Source organism: Salmo salar, chromosome ssa26 (genome assembly GCF_905237065.1).
Source record: "Salmo salar chromosome ssa26, Ssal_v3.1, whole genome shotgun sequence".
Lineage (NCBI taxonomy): Eukaryota > Metazoa > Chordata > Actinopteri > Salmoniformes > Salmonidae > Salmo > Salmo salar.
Genome location: NC_059467.1, coordinates 19,185,364 through 19,212,242, shown reverse-complemented (window position 1 = coordinate 19,212,242; position 26,879 = coordinate 19,185,364). Strand labels below are relative to the sequence as shown.

General features: G+C 42.2%; 3 protein-coding genes across 4 annotated transcripts in view; 1 reads left to right on the top strand and 2 right to left on the bottom strand.

Moving 5' to 3' along the window:
* Nucleotides 1-6,029, bottom strand: part of LOC106587185 (nuclear factor of activated T-cells 5) — a 54,259-nt gene extending 48,230 nt beyond the window's left edge. Inside the window, exon 1 of one of the 2 annotated variants that reach the window (XM_014175275.2) lies at nucleotides 5,706-6,029. In XM_014175275.2, coding sequence (XP_014030750.1) covers nucleotides 5,706-5,778 — 73 coding nt within the window. In that variant the 5' untranslated portion in view covers nucleotides 5,779-6,029. The remainder of the gene's footprint in view (nucleotides 1-5,705) is intronic. The other variant, XM_045708948.1, reaches the window with a different exon arrangement.
* Nucleotides 6,030-8,071: 2,042 nt separating this feature from the next.
* Nucleotides 8,072-13,495, top strand: LOC106587187 (26S proteasome non-ATPase regulatory subunit 7). The gene is made up of 7 exons (XM_014175283.2): nucleotides 8,072-8,254; nucleotides 8,714-8,805; nucleotides 8,901-8,993; nucleotides 9,095-9,192; nucleotides 9,327-9,407; nucleotides 9,676-9,767; nucleotides 12,923-13,495. The coding sequence occupies exons 1-7, from the start codon at nucleotides 8,181-8,183 to the stop codon at nucleotides 13,362-13,364; spliced, it is 972 nt and encodes a 323-aa protein (XP_014030758.1). The 5' UTR covers nucleotides 8,072-8,180; the 3' UTR covers nucleotides 13,365-13,495.
* Nucleotides 13,496-13,569: 74 nt separating this feature from the next.
* Nucleotides 13,570-26,879, bottom strand: part of pkd1l2a (polycystic kidney disease 1 like 2a) — a 28,151-nt gene continuing 14,841 nt past the window's right edge. Inside the window, exons 21-40 of the mRNA XM_014175282.2 lie at nucleotides 26,596-26,783; nucleotides 26,259-26,489; nucleotides 25,964-26,065; nucleotides 25,691-25,869; nucleotides 25,427-25,573; nucleotides 25,128-25,327; nucleotides 24,812-25,044; nucleotides 18,201-18,423; nucleotides 17,021-17,490; nucleotides 16,829-16,925; nucleotides 16,530-16,670; nucleotides 16,256-16,441; nucleotides 15,799-16,129; nucleotides 15,548-15,681; nucleotides 15,327-15,454; nucleotides 15,053-15,213; nucleotides 14,725-14,935; nucleotides 14,464-14,565; nucleotides 14,234-14,365; nucleotides 13,570-14,065 (exon numbers count right to left, since the gene is read on the bottom strand). Of these exons, the coding sequence (XP_014030757.1) occupies nucleotides 13,913-14,065; nucleotides 14,234-14,365; nucleotides 14,464-14,565; nucleotides 14,725-14,935; nucleotides 15,053-15,213; nucleotides 15,327-15,454; nucleotides 15,548-15,681; nucleotides 15,799-16,129; nucleotides 16,256-16,441; nucleotides 16,530-16,670; nucleotides 16,829-16,925; nucleotides 17,021-17,490; nucleotides 18,201-18,423; nucleotides 24,812-25,044; nucleotides 25,128-25,327; nucleotides 25,427-25,573; nucleotides 25,691-25,869; nucleotides 25,964-26,065; nucleotides 26,259-26,489; nucleotides 26,596-26,783 (3,749 nt within the window). The 3' untranslated portion in view covers nucleotides 13,570-13,912. The remainder of the gene's footprint in view (nucleotides 14,066-14,233; nucleotides 14,366-14,463; nucleotides 14,566-14,724; nucleotides 14,936-15,052; nucleotides 15,214-15,326; nucleotides 15,455-15,547; nucleotides 15,682-15,798; nucleotides 16,130-16,255; nucleotides 16,442-16,529; nucleotides 16,671-16,828; nucleotides 16,926-17,020; nucleotides 17,491-18,200; nucleotides 18,424-24,811; nucleotides 25,045-25,127; nucleotides 25,328-25,426; nucleotides 25,574-25,690; nucleotides 25,870-25,963; nucleotides 26,066-26,258; nucleotides 26,490-26,595; nucleotides 26,784-26,879) is intronic.

Here is a 26,879-nt window from a genome sequence, read left to right as displayed (position 1 = left end):
AAACCAAATCCAATGGATTGATCTGCGTGTAACTAGGCATTGAGACAAGCATCCACTTTGACAGAAATATACTGTTACCTTACACTTGCCCCTAACTAACCCACTGTGGATCCTATCTCAGCCTGACTCACTGACACAGATGGTGTTGTAACAGCCCTCTGCAGCCCTTGTACCTGTAGCACCCCAGCTGGCATACTCTTACTATACCCTGCATGACATATAATACCCAGCATGGCGTATTATAACTTGGTCTCTTGCAAAATTATGTTTGAGGGGAAAACTTTTTGTACCTCTTGAAACAAAACGAGAGAAACAAAATGAACTTTTGAGCCTCCAAAACCATGAATAAAAACACAAGCAACCATCCAGTGAACAAGGCGATTATTTCATAAAGACATGTCTGAGAAAATAGAACCTAGGCTGTAACTCTGCACACCCTCATCGGAAGGCTTTAGGGCATGTTTCAAAAGTGTGCCTGGGTAGTAGTGTGAAACTGACACCATCAACTGCTGTGATTAGGCTAAATTAAATTGTGTGGAGCAGAAAAAGAGTGGGATAGCTGATTCCGGCCTCTCTCTAAACCGATGATAATCCCAAAGGGTAAAAAGAGAGATCACTAATCCGTCCTTTCTCTGTGTATGCCATGCCTGCAGATTTGAGGTAGAAGTGCAAGCACAGGAGTGTGGGACTGAATGTTTGTGCATCGGTTTTAAAAGATAGAGGAGATTGGTAGTCTCATTGTTCCGATGAGAAAGTCAAACAAGTAAAATTATCATCAAGAATCTAATCAAAAACTGGCTTCATTTGTTGTCCCTCTGAGGTCCTGGTCTTTCATCATCATAAATATATTAGCATTCAAGGCAATCAAATATTTTTAAGCACACGCCGCCAAGTTTGTTTAACATAGCAGAGTCAATATTAATTGAGAGCAAGCACAGGTTTACACACAAAGCAGCCGCTCCCTTGTGATGGTTAATGATTGACCCTATGGGCTCTGGTGGGCCAGTTTAGTAGAGATAAAGAGGGCCTCTTCCAAAGGGAGATCTGTGGTCCAAGGTAGGACAAAGACACCCATACTGATGGAAAGCATCACTGTGAAATACAGTCATTAACACAGGGCCCTGTCTCCCTAGGCCTGAGCTCTTAAGCTTACCAAAACCACAGGGCTTGTAAATTGGGCCAACCAGTTAAGTTAACAGTGAAGTAAGTGTTCAGGAGTAAAGGTTTCATTGTGTGGCTGGCCATTTCAAATATCTTACCTTATAATCTACCAATTCCAGTTGACTTCTAATGGTAGTTACACCTTCTCCTAAAATACCTGTCACATTGCAAAATGGTCACAATTCTACAACTTGACAAGGCACGCTAGTGATGGGGGTAAAGAAAATTGCAAGACTATTTTGGACAATATTATATTGATACTTTGACTCCAAGTATCGATTTTGCTAGGTAGCATTTGCTAGCACTAGTGGCTGTACCTGCGTCAAACCTCCAGTATTTTTCATCCTATAACTTGTTCTCAATCTTCTTTCGAAAAATATTGAGCCAACATGTTTTCAGCTTGTATTATCATGACTGAACAAAACAAAATGTTCTCATGCTCTCTTCTCTCTGCAGCAGACATATAGTGAGCAATATGTTTGGAATATCAAAACACAACACAGAATCTTGATCATCTCAATACATATCGTATCAGAACTAAGTATTGTAATATCATATTGTAAGGTTTGTGGCAATTGCCAGCCCTAAGACAAGCAAAGTATGCCCTTGTCCTATAGTTTCAAATATTCTTATGTTTATGGTACTGTACCTGGATCACATTCCAAAACCCAACTGAGATGTATTAAACGCAACCTAACCCCTCACTACCCCTACATCCACATATAGACTATGTGAATTATGACTAAACACAGATGTAATAGGAGAGATGTACTAGAAAAAGAAGTGTTTCACCTCTAGGGCATTCTGCCATGGTTCAGGACAGCAGAGACACGGCCATATGCTTGGCTCCATCTCCACAGCAGTGTAGTGTGATTCACTGCCTCATTAGAGAGCATGCTCCCAGAGGCCCCGGAACTCTCTCTGAGCCAGAGGGGGAACACCACAATATGATCATAATCTGTCCACCAAGGACAGAAAAGAAAAGTACAGTATGATGACACGACCTCACGCAGCCATGAGGTAAGCAGCTGTGTGCTCCAAATTCCATGTAAGCTGTGAATGTTTCATGTTTTGGATTCAACTTCAGCAGCAGGCAAACTTTGTATTCACACTTTGCATGTTTCAATTCACATATATTTCTATCCTTTAACATGAAAAGAATACTCTAAAATACACAAGGATGAAAATCCTTATCCAAATCAAATCAAATTTTATTGGTCACATACACATGGTTGGCAGTGTTAATGCGAGTGTAGCGAAATGCTTGTTGCTTGTCCATCATAAAAGTCATTGTACAGTTTTATACCAGCCACATAACATTGTAATAGATGTAACCTACCTACATGTATTTAGGTGTTCGACAATTGATTTAATAAACTACCACTTATAGCCTAAAAATGAGGTTAAGAGAGTCAACAGAATATTGGACGTTCATTGCACTCTGTCCTGTCTATGTAATGCTTATCACCATGCCTCGGCTGACAGCAACATCTGCTCTATTATCCCAGTGTTTCCCCTATATTAATTTAACTGAAAAAGATATATATACTTCTGCCAAGACGTGCTTTAAAAGGATAGTCGTTGGCTCAATGACTGGAAGTCGATGGGAAGGTATCGGCAGGTAGCCTAGTGGGCCAGTAACCGAGCGTTGGGCCAGTAACCGAAAGGTTGCTAGATCGAATCCCCGAGCTGACGAGGTAAAAATCTGTTGTTCTGCCCCTGAACAAGGCAGTTAACCCACTGTTCCCTGGTAGGCAGTCATTGTAAATAAGAATTTGTTCTTAACTGACTTGCCGAGTTAAATAAAAATGTTTTGAGGATGCTCTCTCTTCCTCAAATTCTGTACTTTCCCTTCTTATTACAAAAGTGGATAAACGTCCTCTAAGCCCGCACAAAATCTGTAGGATTACGATTATGTAAGGAGCCTGCCAGTCTAGAGAATCATACATGCCCGGTCACTCATTCCACCCTTAAAGAAGTAGTGACAGAAAAAATAGATAGCCCTGTGAGCCCACTGTAATGATATCCATCTTTAGCTCCTTAAGAAGCAGACTTTCAGTGAAGAAACTAGGCCTAGCCAAATCATTTGCATATTCTGACATGGGGCAGTCCAATACAGCCTCAAATCAGGCCAACTCAAGTTAACCCATTTATGAGCAACTCCCAGACATCAGTCAAGAGGATGATTGAGTCATTTCTTCACTCCGCTGGCTTTTAAACCACACAAATTAAGGGTGGCTCTTTGACCCCCTCTGGGCTTCAGTCTGCCACCTCTCCAACACTGCTGGGTCTATGACATTTAGGCTACTCTCAGCAAATCTGAGCCACAAAAACAATCTGATCGTTTGTGCAGAGATTACTCTGGGCATGCAGCCTCTGTGTGGTCACTGCCAGCAGCCAGCCAGGTAGAGGATTAACAGCAATGCACAGCACGGTCAGACTCACCCACTTCTCTACTTCAGCACCTAACAGAAAGTCAATACAGCCCTTTATACTTTAGGTTACCCAGATTATTGTGAATTCAGTTGAAAAACACAGTCTTACAGCTGGCTACCTTCAGCAAACCACAAACATACCAAAGACATCAGAAAAACATACCCACTGTTTTTCTCTTTTCTCAGTTGAGGGAACATGCAGCTTAAGTTATACAGTATCTGTCTTTGAAAGTAGGCAATGAAGACTGAAGAGTCCTCTAAAATGCTAAGGAACTCAAGACTCAGGTGCAACACTATACCCGCAGAGTCCCTACTTGCCTAACATTGTGATTGAAGTTGAATACTCACATGCACCCTCGGGACTGGCTGCATGAAAATGCTGGTAAATGTATAGTAATTAGGGGTTTGATAAAGATACCAGGATAAAAGTTGAATTTCTCTCAGACTAAATTGCACAGAGATTACTGGGGTCCTGTACTAGGAACCAAAGACGCGTGTATATTTACAAACAGAATATATATCTCTGCAGTATACTCAGGAAATTAAAAACATGTTTTCAGGAATGGGTTACAAAAAAGTTCTGATTTTAATAAAGACTGCATTTTCCACTTTGTAGGGGATTTGAGGGAGTAACAAAAGAGACATAGGCAAGCCTAAGTCCACGGGCTGTTTGCTTCACAATGAACTTTTACTGTGACATTGGACATTAATACCATTGTTCGTCAAAGGGCTTATAGATATGTTGTTGAAGTGCTGTATTGAGACATATTGCCAAAATATATGAAAAGAGATTTGGAGGATGAATCAGTGTACCTGGCCCTGAGTATTGCCAACATAACATCGTACCGTTAGAAAAACAAAAGCTGCTCTGAAACAGTTGTCAATTTGCCACACAAATAGCACATGACCTTTAAGCAAGTACAGTGTGAGATACTTCAGACATCTCAAATTCTACACTTTCACATTTGACTGTGCAGCGACCCACTCCTCTCAGTGACTCTGCTCTTTGCTGCAGATCTCGAGCAACCCCAGTTCAGCTCTGCTGTTGCATCAGTCAAGAGGACAGACATGCTGCTGCAGAGACACCCATTAACTGTTAAGCCAACCAGTGCACTCCCCCTTGGTTGTTCTTCAGTGGGACTAGGCCATGGTGAATATAATCTATTTAGACCCACAACTACACCATATAATAGGGCCTAGGCCTATATTGTACTCTAGTATCTGCCTCTTTTTTTTAAATCACCATCTGAGTGATGAGTGTGTTTGTTTAAACATTGAATATTGCAATTACTGCTGGCATAGTGTTGGTAAACACTTCCACTGAATGCATGAATGGCTTTCAACATAGGGTATCAGGAATTAACCCTTTTTGTGTTGTGATATCAAAGAGGCAGCCTTTATCCTCTCACACTCATGATAGCACAAAAAATATGTGTAGGGTATGGGACCATAAATTCAAATAGTTTAATTACCATCATTACATGTAAAATACAAATTAAATAGTTAGTGTAGTCATTTACCAGCTGAATGAATAGCCTAGTTGACTTATGACGAACATCAGTAACATGTTGACATTGCATCAAGGTAAGCAGATTTTGGTCCATTATCAGATACCAGTCTGTATATCATATAAAGCTACATTGAATGGTATCAAAATCTTAAAATGTCTGACATTCATAAGACTAGCCTATAATTAAGAGGCAACTTTCTATTTTCTTATATAATCTACACATGGCTCTAATACAAAACAGATCACTTGATGGTACTTTCAAGAGAACTGGGAACTTGGAGAAAAATGAGGTCAAATCATGACGTCAGTGATCTTCAGGTCGGAAAGTCGGCGCGCGAGGAAGATGCGTTTCCGATTTCCGATTTGGAATTCCATATTGGATGACCGTTCAAACCGATTTTTCCCAGTCGGAGCTCTTTTTTCCCCCGAGCGACGCGGTGCGCTGGCGTTCACGCCGACGGGGGCGGTAAAAAAAAACAGGGCAGCGCTCTCAACACACATGTACGAGAATAACAACAGCGTATATCAACGAACAGAACTAAAACAACACAAACAAGAAAATAGGACAGTCTCTGCTTAACATAAAATAGATGTATTACCTTTGGAATATAGGGATTTGGGGGAATTCAGGTCGAGATCCGCGCTGAGTAGGGATATAAAATCAGAGGGCATCGTAATGCCTCTGATGAGGTGGGGAAATCGGACCCCCTCAGATATGAACGTCGCTGAGCTAGCAAACTAGAAATAAATATTTCTCTGACACTGAATTAATGGGAAATAAATATACTGATACCAAACAAAACGCTATTTGACATATAGGCTATGTATATCTTGAACCAGTCGTTATTAGCCTGTGTAACACTCTTCTTTCTGCCTCCTTTACATTCGAGTTTGTCAAATGTGTTCAGTTCGTCTATTTTCTGTACAGCCCCGCCCCCCCATGACGCAAACCCGTCAGCCAAGATAAAACTGTAGCCACTGGACAATAATCTGTCACATGATTGTAGGCCTACAACTAGTGTGAAATTTGCATAATTGAAAGTGTAAAAGCACTAAGCCTACTCTAATAAGGGAAAAGTACATCGGATAATTTTAATTCTTGCATTTGGTGATCTCCCCCTAATTGTAATGTAGTTCTAGGATAATGCACAAGCAAATGGTCATGATGAGATTGGTCACAGCTTTTTTTTCTTTCGGGCATAGTGGCTATAAATCATGCAGGTGCATCCACTCATCACATTGGCCATTTCTGACGTGTTATGTTATATGTGATATTAAATTAGTAAAGAAAGACTGTGGCACTGCAACTCCTATAACTTTCAAAAGTTTAAATAGATATACTGACTTAAAAAGAAATAGCAATTATAAAACTCAATGGGCTTCTTGAGTGGAATGAATAATGATATGCTTATAAATCCTAACAATGGCCAAGAGCAAAGTTAACGCAGCAGCAAGGTAATTGTAGAAACCAATTTGTTGATTGGGGCATGACTGTAACAATGGGTGTACTGCACCATACTGTGAGGTATGTGAGACTTCTTTCGTTATTCATGTCATATGTACCCTTTAGAAAGTTTGCAGGTTTGAAGATAGACATTAAAGTAAAGATTGGAGGATGGCACACTCTATCCTGACTTCTGCCTGATCAAATCCCAACATCATTGGACATCAAATCAAATTGTATTGGTTGCATGGGCCGAGTACAATAGGTGTAGATTTTACAGTTAAATGCTTACTTACGAGCCCATTCCGAACAATGCAGAGACCTAATCATAGACCTAATCTCACCACATGCCTCCTAAAATAGCCATTCACATGCCATGGTCTAAATCTGTATTTGATCATTACTTTCTCAGTGCATTGAGTTAATAATGTTTCGTCAGTTGTTTCAAATTCACAAGTTCATTACTCTTTCTATAAAAAGAAAGGAACACTGAAAAATAAACTTCAAATGACCTTAGTGTTTATGACCCTGTCCTTGGAATTTAATGCCTTTATTGGCCCCCTGATTTTGATCATCAGGCCTCTCTGACCTCCCTTCCAAATACTTTCTGTTCAGTTGTAACATCTTAATTTGCCTCCTATGGTGGACACAAGAAAACGGATAATCAAAAGATAGTACCAGTAGGCTACATTTGAAGTAAAATAGACAGTAGGACTGCGATAAAATAGCTCCCTGCCCAGCTTGTAGCAACCCAACAACCTAAGGATTTATAACGAGGGTTATAAGTAGTTTATAAACTGCTCATTATTAGTGTATAAAGACACTACTCTAACTCCTCCATCACAAGAAGCCTCATCAACCTTTGTAGAAAATACCATACAACCAAAATTCGAAATATTATGTACCGTTAGATAACACACCCAGGGTGAAGCATGTCATGCACACATGTGGCAACTACTACTAACCTTGGATGAGCATGAGGGTAATGAAGTTACCAAAGGCGGATTATTATTTACTCTGAAGAAACGCGAGAAGAGTTCAGTATAAAGTGAAGCACCAACTCTAAGAGCTACAGCTATAAACAATGGGAAATAAATTAGGATACAATTTATTGATTGATTTGTCCACCAAGATCCCTGTCTGTATGGCCATCATGAGCAACATTGAAAATAGGTAAAATGTCTAAATTCAAAAGCACTTTCATGCTAGAATCAAACTATGACAGGAGGGGACGGGGGTAATAGTGATTATTTATGGGTTTACAGCCATCTAGTGTTAAAACTAGGGACAGCCCAACCCATGGAGGAATCCATACTAAAAAAGATTGAACATGAACTTCGCAATGAATCTACACAAAGTATATTCTCGACTCATTTGGGTAAAATAATTGCATGTCAAATTAAGATATTTCGCCCAACTAAAAATGTTTTTGAAAGGGTATTCAAATGAATGCAAAATGCACGTTAAAACCCAACGGAGCATTTTTTTGCGCAGTTTTCACAAATCGATCCCCTTTGACTCTTTGGTCACATGACCCTACGCGAAGGATTGTGGGATTGTGGAGCACTGACGGTGGTTTTGGTTCTCTATCGCGGAAATATTTTCTATTGAATTCAATTCACACATAAACATGCCGGATTTGGCTGTTGAGAAAGTGATTGTCCATCCCTTGGTGCTCCTGAGTGTGGTGGATCATTTTAACAGGTAAATGATTCGAATGAGCTAGACAGTTGTTGATGATTGTTCAAAAATGTGGACTCGTTGTTTCCCAAATAACGGTACAGTTTAGCTAGCTAACTAACGTTAACGACTAGCTAGCGACAGTAAATTAACGTAGAGCAAGCAAGCTAACTAGCTACTGTGTAGATAACTAGCTGATTCAGCTCAGAAGGTTATGGTTCATCTAATGCTATCCAGTATAGCTAGTTGCTAGGTAGATACACAAGTTCGCATATTACACAAATGGCAGATTTCCTCAACGGTTAGTGCATCGTTTTATGCACTTTACTAGCTATTGTAGCTAGCTAACGTTAACCAGTTTATAACGCGTTAGCTCCATCCGCGCTCTCTAGTCAGGGATGTCACTGCCACATGTCTGTAGCAAAGACAGTTCAGAAACTCTGTGTCTAGCTAACAGCCTACTCTCATTCTGTATTTGATCAGAATCGGTAAAGTTGGAAGTCAGAAGAGGGTTGTGGGTGTACTGCTCGGCTCATGGCATAAGAAGGTTCTTGATGTGTCCAACAGCTTTGCAGGTGAGTTTCCTAATGTTACCTATTTCTACAACCACGGTCCATTCTTTGATTACACTCTGGTTTCTTGTTGATCTGTCTGATCCCCCTTCTTCCAGTGCCATTTGACGAGGATGACAAGGATGATTCTGTGTGGTTCCTGGACCATGACTATTTGGAGAACATGTACAACATGTTCAAGAAAGTCAATGGTAAGATGAGTTCTTTGTAAATTAGTATGCATTTTAACAACACTAGAATTTACTTGTTCATGTGATTTGGTGATTAAACATGTATTCCCATTGTGTTTCAGCAAGAGAAAGAATAGTTGGTTGGTATCACACAGGCCCCAAACTACACAAGAATGACATTGCCATCAACGAACTCGTGAAGCAATATTGTACCAATTCTGTAAGTATAAGTACAACATATTCATTTATGTAAAATGATTTACTTAGCAATTACCGTTTACTACTGATGTCACTGATATGAGTAAACATACTATGGTACAAAGATTTTCATAACATTTTTTTTGTCGTTTATAGGTTTTAGTCATCATTGATGTGAAACCGAAAGACCTCGGTCTGCCAACGGAGGCCTACATATCTGTGGAGGAAGTGCATGATGTACGTTTTTATCAGTGGAACTTTTGAATGAATGTAATAGTGGAACTACAATTCTCTATTACCTCTGCAACAAAGGTTTATGCTGCATGTCAGTCTTACATCTACCACTTAGTGAAATCAAAACATTTTAGGATTAGAAAGAATGTCACTGTACAAATCTAAGTTAAGGGTTGTAGAGCAATGGATGCCTTTTGAGCTTTAATGTTGGGGAAAACCTGCACATTTGCTTGAGAAGGTCTAATGGTTGTAACATTCCTTTTGTTTTTAGGATGGCACTCCCACATCCAAGACTTTTGAACATGTCACCAGTGAGATTGGTGCTGAAGAAGCAGAGGAAGTGGGCGTGGAGCATTTACTCCGGTAAGACTGGGCCCATGCATGTGGTCAATGTGTTTGTTCTTGTCATTGGTCTTGAAGTTCAATATGTAAATTACTGTCCTTGTATTATTGCAAAAAAAAATCATACCAGACCTGGGTTCAAATACATGTATATTTGATTATCTGGTATTTAAAATACTTTTATTCTCTTTGAGTATTTTCAAATACATAGCCCAAAACAAGTACTTTTATTTGAGTATTTGAATGTTTATTTGTAAAAACAAAAAACAAATAGTCTACCAAATTGTATTTGAAACCATTTTCAAATACTATTTTCAAATATCTGGGGTAAGTGCATGGGTGTGTATTTGAGTATTTTCAAATGCTTTCCAAGTGTATTTCTAAATATACTGGACAAAAATATAAATGCAACATGCAACAATTTCAAAGACTTTACTGAGTTACAGTTCATATAAGGAAATCAGTCAATTTAAATAAATTCATTAGGGCCTAATCTATGGATTTCACATGACTGGGAATACAGATATGCATTTGTTGGTCACAGATACCTTAAAATAAAACATTTAAAAATAGGGGCATGGATCAGAACACCAGTCAGTATCTGGTGTGACCACCATTTGCCTCATGCAGAGCTACACATCTCCTTTGCATAGTGTTTATCAGGCTGTTGATTGTGGCCTGTAGAATGTTTTCCCATTCCTCCAGCGAAGTTGCTGGATATTGGCGGGAACTGGAACACGCTGTTGTACATGTTGATCCAGAGCATCCCAAACATGCTCAATGGGTGACATTTCTGGTGAGTATGCAGGCCATGGAAGAACTGGGACAGTTTCTGCTTCCAGGATTGTGTACAGATCCTTGAGACATGGGGCCGTGCATTATCATGCTGAAACGGGATGGCGGTGGATGAATGGCACGACATCTCTGCATTGAAATTGCCATCGATAAAATGCAATTGTGTTCATTGTCTGTAGCTTATGCCTGCCCATACCATAACCCCACCTCCACCGTAGGGTACTCTGTTCACAATGTTGACATTAGCTCATGAAACATGGGAGCAACACTTTACATGTTGCGGTTATATTTTTGTTCAGTGTACACTAAAATATTCAACTACTTTTGAAGTAAAATATTTCTGAATACATACAGTACCAGTCACCTAATTTGTGGAATTTATTTTCTTAATGGGTTTTGAGGCTCAGTTGTGTTGTGACAAGGTAGGGGTGGTATACAGAAGATAGCCCTATTTGGTAAAAGACCAAGTCCATATCATGTCAAGAACAGCTCAAATAAGCAAAGAGAAACAACTGCATTATTACTTTAAGACATGAAGGTCAGTCAATGCGAACAGTTTCAAGAACGTTTCTTCAAGTGCAGTCAAAAAAAAACATCAAGCGCAATGATGAAACGGGCTCTCATGAGGACCGCCACAGGAAAGTAAGACCCAGAGTTAATTCTACTGCAGAGGATAAGTTCATTAGTTACCAGCCTTTGCAGCCCATATAAATGCTTCACAGAGTTCAAGTAACAACACATTTCAACATCAACTGTTAAGAGGAGACTGCGTGAATTAGGCCTTCATGGTCCAATTTCGGCAAAGAAACCACTAAAAGACACCAATAAGATGAGACTTGCTTGGGCCAAGAAACACGAGCAATGGACATTTAGACTGGTGGAAATATGTCCTTTGGTCTGATGAGTCGAAATGTAAGATTTTTGGTTCCAACCGCCGTGTCTTTGTGAGATGCAGAGTAGGTGAACGGATGATCTCCGCATGTGTGATTCCCACGTGAAGCATGGAGAAGTCGGTGTGATGGTGTGGGGGTGCTTTGCTGGTGACACGGTCAGTGATTTTATTTAGAATTCAAGGCACACTTGCTGCATTCTGCAGCAATACACCATCCCATCTGGTTTGCGCTTAGTGGGACTATCATTTGTTTTTCAATAGGACAAAGACCCCAAACGCACCTCCAGGCTGTGTAAGGGCTATTTGACCAAGAAGGAGAGTAATGGAGTCCGGTGTCAGATGACCTGGCCTCCACAATCATCCGACCTGAGTTGGACCGCAGAGTGAAGGAATAACAGCCGACAAGTGCTCAGCATATGTGGGAACTCCTTCAAGACTGTTGGAAAAGCATTCCAGGTGAAGCTGGTTGAGAGAATGCGATGAGTGTGCAACGTTGTCATCAAGGCAGAGGGTGGCTACTTTGAAGAATCCAAAATATAAGTTACTACTTCATTTCATGTGTTATTTCATCGTTTAGATGTCTTCACAATTATTCTACAATGTAGAAAATAGTATAAATAAAGAAAAACCCTTGAATGAGTAGGTGTGTCCAAACTTTTGACTGGATAGTACTTTAAATATATGTGAAAGTAACAGAAAAATTTGAACTACCATAATTTCCGGACTATAAGCCGCAACTTTTTTCCCACGCTTTGAACCTCGCGGCTTAAACAATGACGCGGCTAATATATGGATTTTTCCCGCTTTCAACTTTTTTTCATTTTTTTTTTAAAACCACATTCTGTGACGTGCTCAGTTTTTTGGCGGCATGAAGCTTTCATTAGACCAATGAAATTGCCAAACGGGTTAACGTCAAACAACTTTTTTGTTTACTGTTTAAATTAAATTGAGCGCTCTCAAACTTCCCATCATTCTGATTACGGTAGTCATTTTGTCACCCTCATCATGGCAAAGACACGGAGAAATGCATATGATGCAGCTTTCAAGTTGAAGGCGATTGATCTGGCTATTGGAAAAGGAAATAGAGCTGCTGCACGGGAGCTTGGTCTTAATGAGTCGATGATAAGACGTTGGAAACAGCAGCGTGAGGAATTGACTCAGTGCAAAAAGACAACAAAAGCTTTCAGAGGGAAGAAAAGCAGATGGCCCGAACTAGAAAACGAGCTCGAAGACTGGGTCAACACACGGCCCATGTGTTGCGGCTTATAGACGTGCGGCTTATTTATGTTCAAAATAATAATTATTTAAAAATTCAGTGGGTGCGGCTTATATTCAGGTGCGCTCAATAGTCCGGAAATTACGGTAGTATTTGAACCCAAGTCTGATTCTTACCATAAAAATTTAAGGCCAGTTTTGCCACCAAAAAGGGAAACGGGGTGACTTAAAACATGCAAGTTTCTAAAATAAAATGTTTTGTATCTCTATCCAGAGACATCAAGGACACAACGGTTGGCACCCTGTCTCAACGCATCACCAACCAGGTGCATGGCCTAAAGGGCCTCAACTGCAAGTTAGTGGATATCAAAGGGTATTTGGACAAAGTTGCCGCAGGTAAGCTGCCCATCAACCACCAGATCATCTACCAGCTGCAGGACGTCTTCAACCTGCTGCCTGACGTCAACCTTCAAGAGTTCATCAAGGCATTTTACCTCAAGACCAATGACCAGATGCTGGTGGTTTACCTGGCTTCACTCATCCGCTCCGTGGTTGCTCTTCACAACCTCATCAACAACAAGGTCGCCAACCGAGATGCAGAGAAGAAGGAAGGCCAGGAAAAAGATGACAGCAAGAAAGAGAAGAAAGAGGACAAGGAAAAAGAGAAGGAGAAAGAGAAGGGAGACACTAAGAAAGATAAGAAGGACAAGAAATGAGGAAGCAATGCTCATTTCTGACTACGGACTGGCTGTTTTTTTCTTCTTCATTCCCCCCACCTGTCAGACACAATGGTTTTTTTTATGGATTAAAAGAGTGAAGGGAATTGGCTATTTGGTTATCTACTCCACATACGTCTAATCGTTTTTCATTCTTATGCAGCTCATTTAGTTCATGTTGACAAAATACTAGTTTGCTATGGTTCAAACATTTTTATTAATTTCACAACAAACATATTACTAATACAACAACATTGGAATTATCTTTGTATCCTGCTCTCCTCCTCATTGTTGTCTCCTAACATGTAACCATACATATGTGTATTTCTGACAGAGTGTGAGGTAACAGAAGGAGCTGTTATTTCCTCTAACATCTTTTTAAAGCTTTGCATTAGATCACAAAACGGCACAAATAGCCTCAATTATGCGTGATATGTTAGATAATTAAACAGCTAGAGGCAACACGTCTCCTAGAAGGCAACAGAAATGAAAATGACAGCTCACTATGAATACATACAGAGTGATACACCAGTACTTAGAAGTAACATCTATGAGGATATAGTGGAGAATCCTCTGTTAGTTGCTGAGGCAGTCATGCCATTCTCCTTGGGACTGTCTTCTTTCTCCTCCTTCATTTTGATTCCAAACAAGCTGCAGAGCTTCATCAGCATCAGATCCACTACCTCCTCCTCCTCTGAGGGCTGTGGAACAGTGAGCAGACACCTCAGAATGGATAGCCAATTGACCGCCTCAGTCAAAATGTATTCAGGTATTGGTCCCTGTTGATTCTGATATTTTGATATTCAAATACGACCTAATATGACCAGAACAAGGTTAATTTTACATAGTGTAAGATTGATGCGCAGTACCTTGTGATGTATTTGCTCTTGAGTGAACGCCACCAGGATGACGGAGATGAACAGGTTCAGCACCACAAAGGTCATGAATATAATGCAGGAGCCGATGAGGAACGCACCAAGCACCGGGTTGTAATCAAGAACCTGGATTAGAAGGAGAAGTTACAGAATTTAATCACAAAGCTACCATCATGACTACAGCAGTAATCGGGAGTCTAGTAGAACTGTCCTACTTTACTAACCTCGTCATAGTTGAAGATGCCCAGTTGCAAGCTGACCATGGTCAGAGCAGCATCCAGGAGAGTCCTATATGAGTACAGCTTCCAGCCATACATTAGATAAGACTGCAGACAGAGAATGATCACAGTTTAGACACGCAGAAATTCGAGGGAACACCCATCATACACAAGCACATCATCACATAAGAAGATAATGAGGATGAAGTTAAAGGATGACTGCACCATGGACAACTTCTAGGTTAGGTGTTTCAGAAAGACCCTTACAGCGATAGAATAGGCTAGGAACATAATGGTGATGACCACGAGGAAGCCTGATATGTCAGTCCAGGCCCGTTGCAGTGTGGCTGTGATCATGTGTAGCTTGGGGTTGAGCCTCAGCAGATGCCACAGTTTGACTGTTGCCAGTAGCACCAGAAATGCGATCAGATACCCCAGCACTGCATCTGCTGTGGCTGTCTCATGGAAACTGGCAAACCTGGATAGAGAGCGGAGAAGTTGAACATCACACAGGAGCAACTGACCAACAATAGGGATAGCAGACTGGCGAAACTAAAGCAGAAACCCATGATACCCCAACCCAGTGTGAACGCACTGGTCTTTATGGTTGTGGTAGTACTCCATGTCCCGGTTCCCTAACAGGGTCCTCTTAATGAAGACAGACAGTGCGCTCCAGCTCAGGAGGATGATGGCGAGCTCCAGCAGGTTCCACTTTGTCTTAAAGTAAGCCCACTTCTGCTGCTTCATCAGTTTTCCCTGTGAGGAGAAGAGTTAGACGGAGGAGGAATTCCAGAAAAATTGCACTAGACCATTGTTTCACAGATGTTATACTCTAAACACATAAGAAAGGTATTTAAATTAAGGCTTACCTGAACATACATATAGTAGAGGATAAAGAGGAAATAGATGACCTCAGAGGCCATGACAAAGATATGGAGTCCACCGGTGGACTGGTATAGTCGGACGCTCTGCAGCTCACTGCGAAACTGGAACGCTCCTGAGAGAATATGACAGGTGCTGACAATCTGAGCTTTGGACGCCTTTAAATAGTTTGTGCTGTATTCATGGAGTGGTATAAAAACTGTCTCACCTACAGCTGTGGTCTCCAGCATGAGTGTGACAGTGCAGAAGAGGTTGACATTGGCATTGTACACTGTGAACTCTACAAAAACTGCTCGGGTGAACATATCAAGCCAGGTGTTGTCAAACAGATACTGAAGGGTACTGCAAGGACAGAAGACATTGATGAATAAAATAACAATAATAATCTTTCTCTACCACAAAGATGGTTTGATCATTCTGATAATTTTTAAACATTAAGTACTGTAAATGTTAATTTACCTGCTAGCATTCTGTGACTCCGGGCCCAGGTCCACCACAAACCCCCCTCCCCTGTAGAGGACCACACTGCCCCAGATGGGTTGGGCTCTGAGTCTGGCCTGGGTTTGGTACTGCCAGGGACTGCGGAGGGTCTTTGAGGTGTTTTCGCTTGCAGAGCGGTTCCAGCCTGGCCCATAGGAGCCCATGTCCTCCACCTCCCATGAGTATGGAGCATGGCAGTCAGGTACAGCCTGGCGCATGGAGCGGGCGATGCGGCAGGAGTTCTTCTGCACCCTCACCTGGCGAAGACGGGCATTACCAACCAGTTTGGAGTTCCCATCTGTGATGAAACCTATAACACAGCATGCAAAAAAATACCAAAAGATAAAACGCTAGCATGCTTTCACCTATACAATTTCTCTTTAACTTTCTAGAAATTAATGTTGTCTATGAAATAAACATCTTTAGAGAATCCTACCTGGGTACTCTCCAAAGAGGTTGCTGAGAAGAGAGGTATTTGCCCAGGTGAACACATCTTTGTGGCTCATGCTGTCTGAAATCCCTTGGCTGAAACTCTGCCGAATGTGCTGAGTCAGGAGGTAAGCATTAGGGTCCCGCTGGCCATACGCCACCAGGAGTAACATCCACATGAACCCCATGTAGGCTGCAACAGAATCATAGGCCTTAAACATGTATGTTAACCAATAAGTGCGGTGAATGACTGCAGTGAATGAAAAAGCGGTTCCTCTTACTGAGAATCTCTTTGATGAGGGCAAAGACCTTCTGCTCCTTGATCATGTTGCTCCTCATCCTCTCGATGTCTGTGGGAGGAGGGGGCTGGTAGAAGCTGCATGTGCTATCCCTCCTGACAGCCCTCACCACATCAGGGTCATCTGTGGACAAGATGGTTGTAAAAGTTGAAAACAAGCTGTATCTAGTCTTAGCTATCTCATATACAAGTAAACACAATATTCGTAACAATGATTTAGGAAAGCAGAATTTATATGTTGTTATGCCTGAGATATGGAAAATTAGCTTGAAGATAAAGTACCTGGGTTTCGGAGCTCCCCCTCAAACTTTGCATCCCCATACTCCTCCTGATCGACTTTCTTCAGAACGAGAGCAAAGAAGGCTGCAAAACCTAGCACCTGTGATAGGAAATCCACAAAGTAATACCCAGATTTCAGATACATGCTGCAGGGCATTTGACATTGTACAGTATGTATTGTACTGTAGGCCTCACCTTCAGCGGCTGAGTGATAAAGAGGCTCTCAAAGAAAGACACGACCATGGAGATGAGCCAGCTTATAGAGCGGTCCTTCCCATAGGTCAACCCATACATCATGGTGAAGTATCCTGATACTCCGCTGGTGGCTAACACCAGAATCCAGCCAATAAACACAAACCACCAGGGCAGCCCGCCCTGCTTCTTACTGCTGCTGTCTCCCTCACTGCTCTCTGCTGGGCTGGGGCTTTGAGACAGCTGGTCCCCCCCCAGGCTGGAAGAGGAGAGGTGGGACTCTAGCAGCCCCCTCATGCCTTGGACCTGCTGCACTGCCCGGCAGTAGCTGTCTGGGTTGGGGAAGCGAGAAGGTCCCAGTAGGCTCAACTCCTTCTCTACATGGCGTAGCTGCCTGTACAGATATTGGCTGTTGTTGCTCCTTTTCTGTCTCCCATCCCCAGTCTTGTCAGGGCTCCCACACAGGCTGGTCTCTGAAAACACAGCAATTCTTGATTTGATTGATTTCATTATTAAAGTGTCTTGCATTTTCAAAATGCAAGACTACATGGGCTTGTAGGAGCACTGTATCTGCAGTAGTAAAGAAAATAATTATATATATGCACGCATACAAACTCCCAAGTTAAAATGAAACCGCTCCTTTCATATTTATTTTGATCCTGACAAACTCCCCAGTCCCTGCTGGTGACAAGCATACCCATAACATGATGCTGCCACCACAATACTTGAAATTAGAAAGGGCTTCACTCTGTGTTGTATTTGACCCAAACCTGTCATTTTTAAAAGTACATTTCTTTGCCGTATTGTCTTGCAGTATTACTTAACAGCCTTGTTGCAAACAGAATTGATGATTTGGAGTGGATTTTTACGCAGGGTTCCTTCTTTTCACTTCTTCATACAGGCCAGTAATGTGAAGTGAATGCAATGTTGTTGATCCTCTGTATTTTCAAGTGTTGTGGTGGCAGCATCATGTTATGGGTATTGCCAAAGACACACCGGAATGGCTTTCCAATAGGTGTTGAGTGTTGCTGAGTGGTCCTGACTTAAATTAGCTTGAAAGTCAGCAATGATTAAACTTTGGCCACTAAATACTGTAAATATTGCATCTCTGGACAAGCTACCAGAACATGTTATCAGATCAGCCAGCAGTGCAATGCAGCCCCCCCCCCCAACTGGGCTGTACCTTGCAGATTGGCTACCCCTAGTGAGAGAATGAGCGATCCCTCTTTCTTGGAGGCATCAGTATAGAACTCTCCACCGGCTCGGTTCTGCTGCCGGATGATGTCCTCCACCAGAGAGAGCAGAGTGTTGATATCAGTCTGTGGTCCAGGCTTCATCTCTAACTCCAGGCATGGAATGGGGCTCTTCATAGCCTTGGAGAGTGACTGAGCAATCTTCTTTATGTCCTGAGAGAGTAACGTATATACAGTTGAAGTCGGCTGATTTCATACACTTAGTCATTAAAACTCGTTTTTCAACCACTCCACAAATTTCTTGTTAACAAACTATAGTTTTTGCAAGTCGGTTAGGACATCTACATTGTGCATGACACAAGTAATTTTTTCCAAGAATTGTTTACAGACAGATTATTTCACTTAAAATTCACTGTATCACAATTCCAGTGGGTCAGAAGTTTACATACACTAAGTTGACTATTCCTTTAAACAGCTTGGAAAATTCCAGAAGATGATGTCATGGCTTTAGAAGCTTCTGATAGACTAATTGACATAATTTAAATCAATTGGGGGTGTACCTGTGGATGTATTTCAAGGCCAACTTCAAACTCAGTGCCTCTTTACTTGACATCATGAGAAAAATAAAGAAATCAGCCAAGACCTCAGAAAGAAATTGTAGACCTCCACAAGTCTGGTTCACCCTTGGGAGCAATTTCCAAATGCCTGAAGGTATCACGTTCATCTGTACAAACAATAGTACGCAAGTATAAACAACATGGGACCACGCAGCCGTCATACCGCTCAGGAAGGAGATGCGTTCTGTCTCCTAGAGATGAACGTACTTTGGTGCGAAAAGTGCAAATCAGTCCCAGAACAACAGCAAAGGACCTTGTGAAGATGCTGGAGAAAACAGGCACAAAAGTATCTATATCCACAGTAAAATTAGTCCTAAATCAACATAACCTGAAAGGCCACTCGGCAAGGAAGAAGTCACTGCTCCAAAACCGCCATAAAAAAGCCAGACTACAGTTCGCAACTGCACATGGGGACAAAGATCATACTTTTTGGAGAAATGACCCCTGGTCTGATGAAACAAAAATAGAACTGTTTGACCATAATGACCATCATAATCTTTGGAGGAAAAGGGGGAAGGCTTGCAAGCCGAAGAACACCATCCCAACTGTGAAGCACGGGGTGGCAGCATCATGTTGTGCGGGTGCTTTGCTGCAGGAGGGACTGGTGCACTTCACAAAATAGATGGCTTCATGAGGGAGGACAATTATGTAAATATATTGAAGCAACATCTCAAGACATGTCAGGAAGTTAAAGCTTGGTCGCAAATGGGTCTTCCAAATGGACAATGACCCCAAGCATACTTCCAAAGTTGTGGCAAAATGGCTTAAGGACAACAAAGTCAAGGTATTAGAGTGGCCATCACAAATACCTGACCTCAATCCTATAGAACATTTGTGGGCAGAACTGAAAAAGCGTGTGCGAGCAAGGAAGCCTACAAACCTGACTCAGTTACACCAGTTCTGTCAGGAGGAATGGCCGAAATTCACCCAACTTATTGTGGGAAGCTTGTGGAAGGCTACCCAAAACGTTTGACCCAAGTTAAACAATTTAAAGGCAACGCTACCAAATACTAATTGAGTGTATGTAAATGTCTGACACACTGGGAATGTGATGAAATAAATAAAAGCTGAAATAAATCACTCTACTATTATTCTGACATTTCACATTCTTAAAATAAAGTGGTGATCCTAACTGACCTAAGAGGGAAGTTTTACTAGGATTAAATGTCAGGAATTGTGAAAAACTGAGTTTAAATATATTTGGCTAAGGTGTATGTAAACTTCCGACTTCAACTGTATATAGCTTCACTGAGTTCCCTGATGACAGTAATAAATTATGGTTACTTTTCAGCCCTTTCCAGGACTACTGCATTTTGTTTGTCTTTCACAGAGAAAGGTCTCAAAGATTCTCCTGAACAGTATGGACAATGTGCAGAGTGCACTGTTAAATGGCAAAAAGGTTGGTCAGGAGCCTGCCATTATCAAGAGCCCTGAGATCAGTGTGTATGCTAACAGGTAAGAGACAGAGCATTGGAGTGGATACATTACTATAAAAAAGGCAAGGCCTGTCACATAAATGTAACTTGAAATATGTAATTTGTATTTACAATACAAGATTACAGGATTACAGGATTAAATGTCAGGAATTGTGAAAAACTGAGTTTAAATGTATTTCGCGAAAGGTGTATGTAAACTTCCGACTTCAACTGTATAGTGCATTCAGAAAGACTCCTTGAATTTTTCCACATTTTGTTACAACAACCTCTCCCTCAACGTAATCAAGACAAAGGAGATGATTGTGGACCACAGGAAAAAGAGGACCGAGCACGCCCCCATTCTCATTGACGGGGTTGCAGTGGAGCAGGTTGAGAGATTCAAGTTCCTTGGTGTCCACATCAACAAACTAACGTGGTCCAAGCACACCAAGACAGTCGTGAAGAGAGCACAACAAAACCTATTCCCCCTCAGGAGACTGAAAAGTTTTGGCATGGGTCCTCAGATCCTCAAAAGGTTCTACAGCTGCACCATCGAGAGCATCCTGACTGGTTGCATCACTGCCTGGTATGGCAACTGCTCTGCCTCCGACAGCAAGGCACTACAGAGGGTAGTGCGAACAGCCCAGTACATCACTGCCAAGCTTCCTGCCATCCAGGACCTCTATACCAGGCGGTGTCAGAGGTAGGCCCTAGAAATGGTCAACGACTCCCGCCACCCTAGTCATATACTGTTCTCTCTGCTACCGCACGGCAAGTGGTACCGGAGCGCCAAGTCTAGGTCCCAGAGGCTTCTAAACAGCTTCTATTCCCAAGCCATAAGACTCCTGAACACCAAATCAAATGGCTACCCAGACTATTTGCATTGCCTCCCCCTCCTTTACACTGCTGCTACTCTCTGTTGTTATCATCTATGCATAGTCACTTTAATAACTCTACCTACGTTGGCTTGCGGAAGTATTCACCCCCTTGGCATTTTTCCTATATTGTTGCCTTAAAAACTGGCATTAAAATAGATTGTTTGGTTTTGATTTACACAACATGCCTACCACTTTGAAGATGCAAAATATGTTTTATTGTGAAACAAACAAGAAATAAGACAAAAAAACTGAAAACTTGAGCGTGCATAACTCTTCACCCCCCCCAAAAGTCAGTCCTTTGTAGAGACACCTTTTGCAGCAATTACAGCTGCAAGTCTCTTGGGGTATGTTTCTATAAGCTTGGCACATCTAGCCACTGGGATTTTTGCCCATTCTTCAAGGCAAAACTGCTCCAGCTCCTTCAAGTTGGATTGGTTCCGCTGGTGTACAGCAATCTTTAAGTCATACCACAGATTCTCAATTGGATTGAGGTCTGGGCTTTGACTAGGCCATTCCAAGACATTTCAATGTCTCCCCTTAAACCACTCGAGTGTTGTTTTAGCAGTATGCTTAGGGTCATTGTCCTGCTGGAAGGTGAACCTCCCTCTGTCCCAGTCTCAAATCTCTGGAAGACTGAAACAGGTTTCCCTCACGAATTTCCCTGTATTTAGCACCATCCATCATTCTTTCAATTCTGACCAGTTTCCCAGTCCCTGCCGATAAAAAAACATCCCCACAGCATGATGCTGCTTCACTCGGGGTGATGAGAGGTGTTGGGTTTGCGCCAGACATAGCGTTCTCCTCGGTGGCCAAAAAGCTCACATTTTTGTCTCATCTGACCAGAGTACCTTCTTCCATATGTTTTGGGGAACACCAAACGTGTTTGCTTATTTTTTTTCTTTAAGCAATGGCTTTTTTCTGGCCACTCTTCCGTAAAACCCAGCGCTGAGGAGTGTATGGCTTAAAGTGATCCTATGGACAAATACTCCAATCTCCGCTGTGGAGTTTTGCAGCTCCTTCAGGGTTATCCTTGGTCTCTTTCTTGCCTCTCTGATTAATGCCCTCCTTACCTGGTCCGTGAGTTTTGGTGGACGGCCCTCTTTTGGCAGGTTTGTTGTGGTGCCATATTCTTTCAATTTTTTTATAATGGATTTAATGGTGCTTTGTGGGATGTTCAAAGTTTCGGATATTTTTTTATAACCCAACCCTGATCTGTACTTCTCCACAACTTTGTCCCTGACCTGTTTGGAGAGCTCCTTGGTCTTCATGATGCCGCTTGATGGTGCCACTTGCTTTGTGGTGTTGCAGACTCTGGGGCCTTTCAGAACAGGTGTATATATACTGAGATTGTGTGACAGATCATGTGACACTTAGATTGCACACAGGTGGACTTTATATAACTAATTATGTTATGACTTCTGAAGGTAATTGGTTGTACCAGATCTTATTTAGGGGCTTCATAGCGAAGGGGGTGAATACATTTGCACGCACCACTTTTCCGTTTTACTTTATTTATTTTTGTGAAACAAGTAATTTTTTTCACTTCACGAATTTGCACTATTTTGTGTATGTCCATTACATGAAATCCAAATAAAAATCTATTTAAATTACAGGTCGAATGCAACAAAATAGGAAAAACGCCAAGGGGGATGAATACTTTTGCAAGGCACTGTACATGTACATATTACCTCAACTAACCAGTGCCCCCGCACATTGACTCTGTACCGGTACCTGCCTGTATATAGTCTAGCTATTGTTATTTTGCTGCTGCTCTTTAATTACTTGTTACTTTTATTTCTTATTCTTATCCATATTTTTTTTAACTGCATTGTTGGTTAGGGGCTCGTAAGTAAGCATTTCACTGTAAGGTCTACACCCGTTGTATTGGGCGCATGTGACTAATAACATTTGATTTGATTGGATTTATTCTAAACTTGATTAAGTCATTTTTTTTCCCCCCTCATGAATCTACTACACACACTACCCCATAATGACAAAGCAAAAACTGTTTATTTGCTAATTTATTTAAAATAAAAAATGTAAATATTACTTTCATAAAAGTATTCAGATCCTTTACTTAGTACTTTGTTGAAGCACCTTTGGAAGCGATTACAGCCTAGAGTCTTCTTGGGTATGGCACTATAAGCTTGGTACCCCTGTATTCGTGGAGTTTCTCCCATTCTTCTCTGCAGATCCTCACATGTTCTGTCAGGTTGGATGGGGAGCGTCACCTCACAGCTATTTTCAGGTCTCTCCAGAGATGTTCGATCGGGTTCAAGTCTGGTCTCTGACTGGGCCACTCAAGGACATTCAGAGACTTGTCCCAAAGCCACTCCTGTTGTCTTGGCTGTGTGCTTAGGGTAGTTGTCCTGTTGGAAGGTGAACCTTCACCCCAGTCTGAGGCCCTGTGAGCTCTGGAGCAGGTTTTCATCACTCTCTGTTCTTTGCTCCATTAATCTTTCCCTCAATCCTGACTAGTCTCTCAGTCCCTGCCTCTGAAAACATCCCCACAGCATGATGCAGCCACCACCATGCTTCACCGTCGGGATGGTGCCAGGTGCTTGGCGTTCAGGCCAAAGAGTTCAATCAGACCAGAAAATCTTGTTTCTCATGGTGTGAGAGTCCTTTAGATGCCTTTTGGCAAACTCCAAGCGGACTGTCATGTGCCTTTTACTGAGGAGTGGCTTTATTTAACTAGGCAAGTCAGTTCAGTTTAAATTCTTATTTTCAATGACGGCTTAGGAACAGTGGGTTAACTGCCTTGTTCAGGGGCAGAACGACAGATATGTACCTTGTCAGCTCAGGGATTCGATCTTGCAGCCTTTCGGTTACTAGTCCAACGCTCTAACCACTAGGCTACGCTGCCGCCAATGTACCATAAAGGCCTGATGGGTGGAGTGCTACAGAGATGGTTGTCCTTCTGGAAGGTTCTCCCATCTCCACAGAGGAATTATGGAGCTCTGTCAGAGTGACCATAGGGCTCTTGGTCCCCACCCTGACCAAGGGCCTTCTCCCCCGATTGCTCAGTTTGGCCGTGCGGACAGCTCTAAGAAGAGTCTTGGTGGTTCCAAACTTCTTCCATTTAAGAATGATGGAAGACACTGTGTTCTTGGGGACCTTCAATGCTGCAGAAATGTTTTGGAACCCTTCCCCAGATCTGTGCCTCGACACAATCCTGTCTCGGGGCTTTAAGACAATTCCTTTGACCTCACGGCTTGGTTTTTGCTCTGACATGCACTGTCAACTGTGGGACCTTATATAGACAGGTGTGCCTTTCCAAATCATGTAAAATCAATTGAATTTACCACAGGTGGACTCCAATCAAGTTGTAGAAACATCTCAAGGATGATCAATGGAAACAGGATTCACCTGAGCTCAATTTTGAGTCTCATTGCAAAGGGTCTGAATACTTATGTAAATAAGGTATTTCTGTTTTTTATTTTTAATACATTTGAAAATAATTTAAAAAAAAAGGATTTCGCTTTGTCATTATGGGGTATCATGTGTAGATTGATGAGGATTTGTATTTATTTGGTCCATTTTAAAATAAGGCTGTAATGTAACAAAATATGGAAAAGGGGAAAGGGTCTGAATACTTTCCGAATGCACTGTGTTAACAGCTTTGCTACTGTGGTGATGCAAACAGGGTGACTCTTGATCACAAATGGTTAAAATTGTTTACTTCTTTTACCTTGATGACAGTGTCTGGCGTGAGTTCTCTCTCCCTCTGTGGGGAGGGGGGCTGTGAGGGAGTCACTCTGCCAGTCTTCCCCTGCTTGGACACCTCTGCCTTGGGCTTTCCAGGCTTCGTCTCTCGGGGGCGGGTGTTTCTGAAGATACTCACAATGAGGAGATTAATTGGAAACATTATGATTGAACTCTGAACTCCAATCATCACCTGCTGCCAGGTGAACTCGATATGACCTACAGGAGAGAGAGAAAATATTAATGTTCTGAAAACATGTTATTATTTCCATACAGCACCAATACTGTGCAGGCGTCCATACCCAGGTCCATGGTCTGCTCAGAGGGGTCGGTAGGGATGCCCCAGAACATAATGCTGGTCAGCATGGTGCAGAGCAGCAGAGAGAAACAGCAGGAGACTCGCTGGACACATGTGAAGGTGCTCGTTGGAGGCCGGCTGATCACAGAAAACCAGATGTGGCCATCACGGAAATCCTTTGCCGTTTTCATGAAGAACAGATTACTGCAGAATATACAGTGTAAGAAGATTTAGTTACATGATGGACAATTGTCCTGGGATATATATATTGCCATACCAAGGTGCGTCCATGCTTTACCTCACCTGAATTTCTTCAAATCTATGTCAGAGGCAACAGGGAAGACTTTATCAAGGATGCACTCGCCCATATCTATGGCCAGCCATGAGTTACACAGGAAGTGCCACTTCTGTCCAATTTCTAGATCCTGCACCGTCACTTTGTTTACATACCTGCATGAAAACCGTTATTGTCAACTACATCCACAATTTCAAACGTCAGCTTTAATTAACTTCAAATCCATCTGTCCCTCTACTACTGTGAGACATCCTCCCCGTCCACTCTCCTACCAGGCAGGGTGCCCCCCTGAGTTGTCGTGCCACAGCCTGATGCTCTGCAGCTCCCCCAGAGAGAAGGGTGTGGTCAACACGAACGTATCCACTGCACCCCTCTCAAACACAGGCTTGTCAGGGTCAGTGAGGTGGTGTGGCTCACTCTCTCCCTCTGTGCCCAGCAGAGTCACAGTAACCTGCAGCAGCAACACAGGGTCAGGGTGACTGAGTGTGGTTTTATCAGAGAACAGAATATGATGTCTTGCAGCAGTGGAAACTGTTGGTACTGACCTGAGAGGAGGTGGAAGCACCACGCCGATGCCCAGTGCTGATATTCAGCATGTAACGGTATTCAGCCAAGGGGTCATTATCTTCCAACAATGTCACCTTCACCTACAAGAAGTAACACTTGAAGATGAAACTCTGCATCAACAGCAAACCAACAGGATGATACATTCTCAAACGGGTAAATCTAAGCACTGGAAATCTGCTGATTGGATCACCAGAGTAGCATGTTCTCAAGGTGTTTGTATAGTCTGGACAGAAATTGTCTAGAAAATGGCGGCAGCGATTGTTCAAGGCAGACCTTGGCTATGTCCTGGATGTCCTTCCTGCGTGCCCACATGACCACCAAGAGATAAGCAACGAAGATGGCACCAACAAAGCACACCACCACAGGGTTGTCTGAGAAGGTGGCAAAGAGCTCAGCGGTACGGGACACATCCACAAGGTTGGGCATGATGAAGAAAGAGCTCCCGAAGAAGGTCAAATGGTTACATAAGCACTGAGTGACCAATGGCGTGGTTAAATGACCAACCTAAGGAGACCACAGTCAGTTTATGCATTTGATTTTGGCAGTGCCTGGTTGCAGTGATGTGCCAATATTTTATTATAAGGTGTTGTGTAGTACTTGTTGAACTCACCCTGCAGCCATCTTCACTCCAGGTGGATAAGGTTTCATTCCAATACTTGCACTGGGCAGCAATGGAGGTGACAGTCACAGTGGCATTGACGGATTTAACCCCTGCTACTACAATGGGCCTCACCACAAGGTAATGCACCCCAACTTTTCCTGCCAAATCATTGGGACCCAGGACCCAGGTGTATCTCTCTGTGCCCAAAATAAACACAACACAAGCACATTTATCTTTCTAAACACTCAGTGTTGTTTGTTCATTATGCTTCACAATAGTTCTATGTCTCTGCC

Excerpts from the sequence above, each read along its gene's own strand:
- LOC106587187 (XM_014175283.2), top strand. The coding sequence starts at position 8,181 with ATGCCGGATTTGGCTGTTGAGAAAGTGATTGTCCATCCCTTGGTGCTC. Across the intron at positions 8,806-8,900 it reads TGTGTCCAACAGCTTTGCAG|TGCCATTTGACGAGGATGAC; the intron begins GTGAGTTTCCTA and ends CCCTTCTTCCAG. Across the intron at positions 9,408-9,675 it reads CTGTGGAGGAAGTGCATGAT|GATGGCACTCCCACATCCAA; the intron begins GTACGTTTTTAT and ends TTTTGTTTTTAG.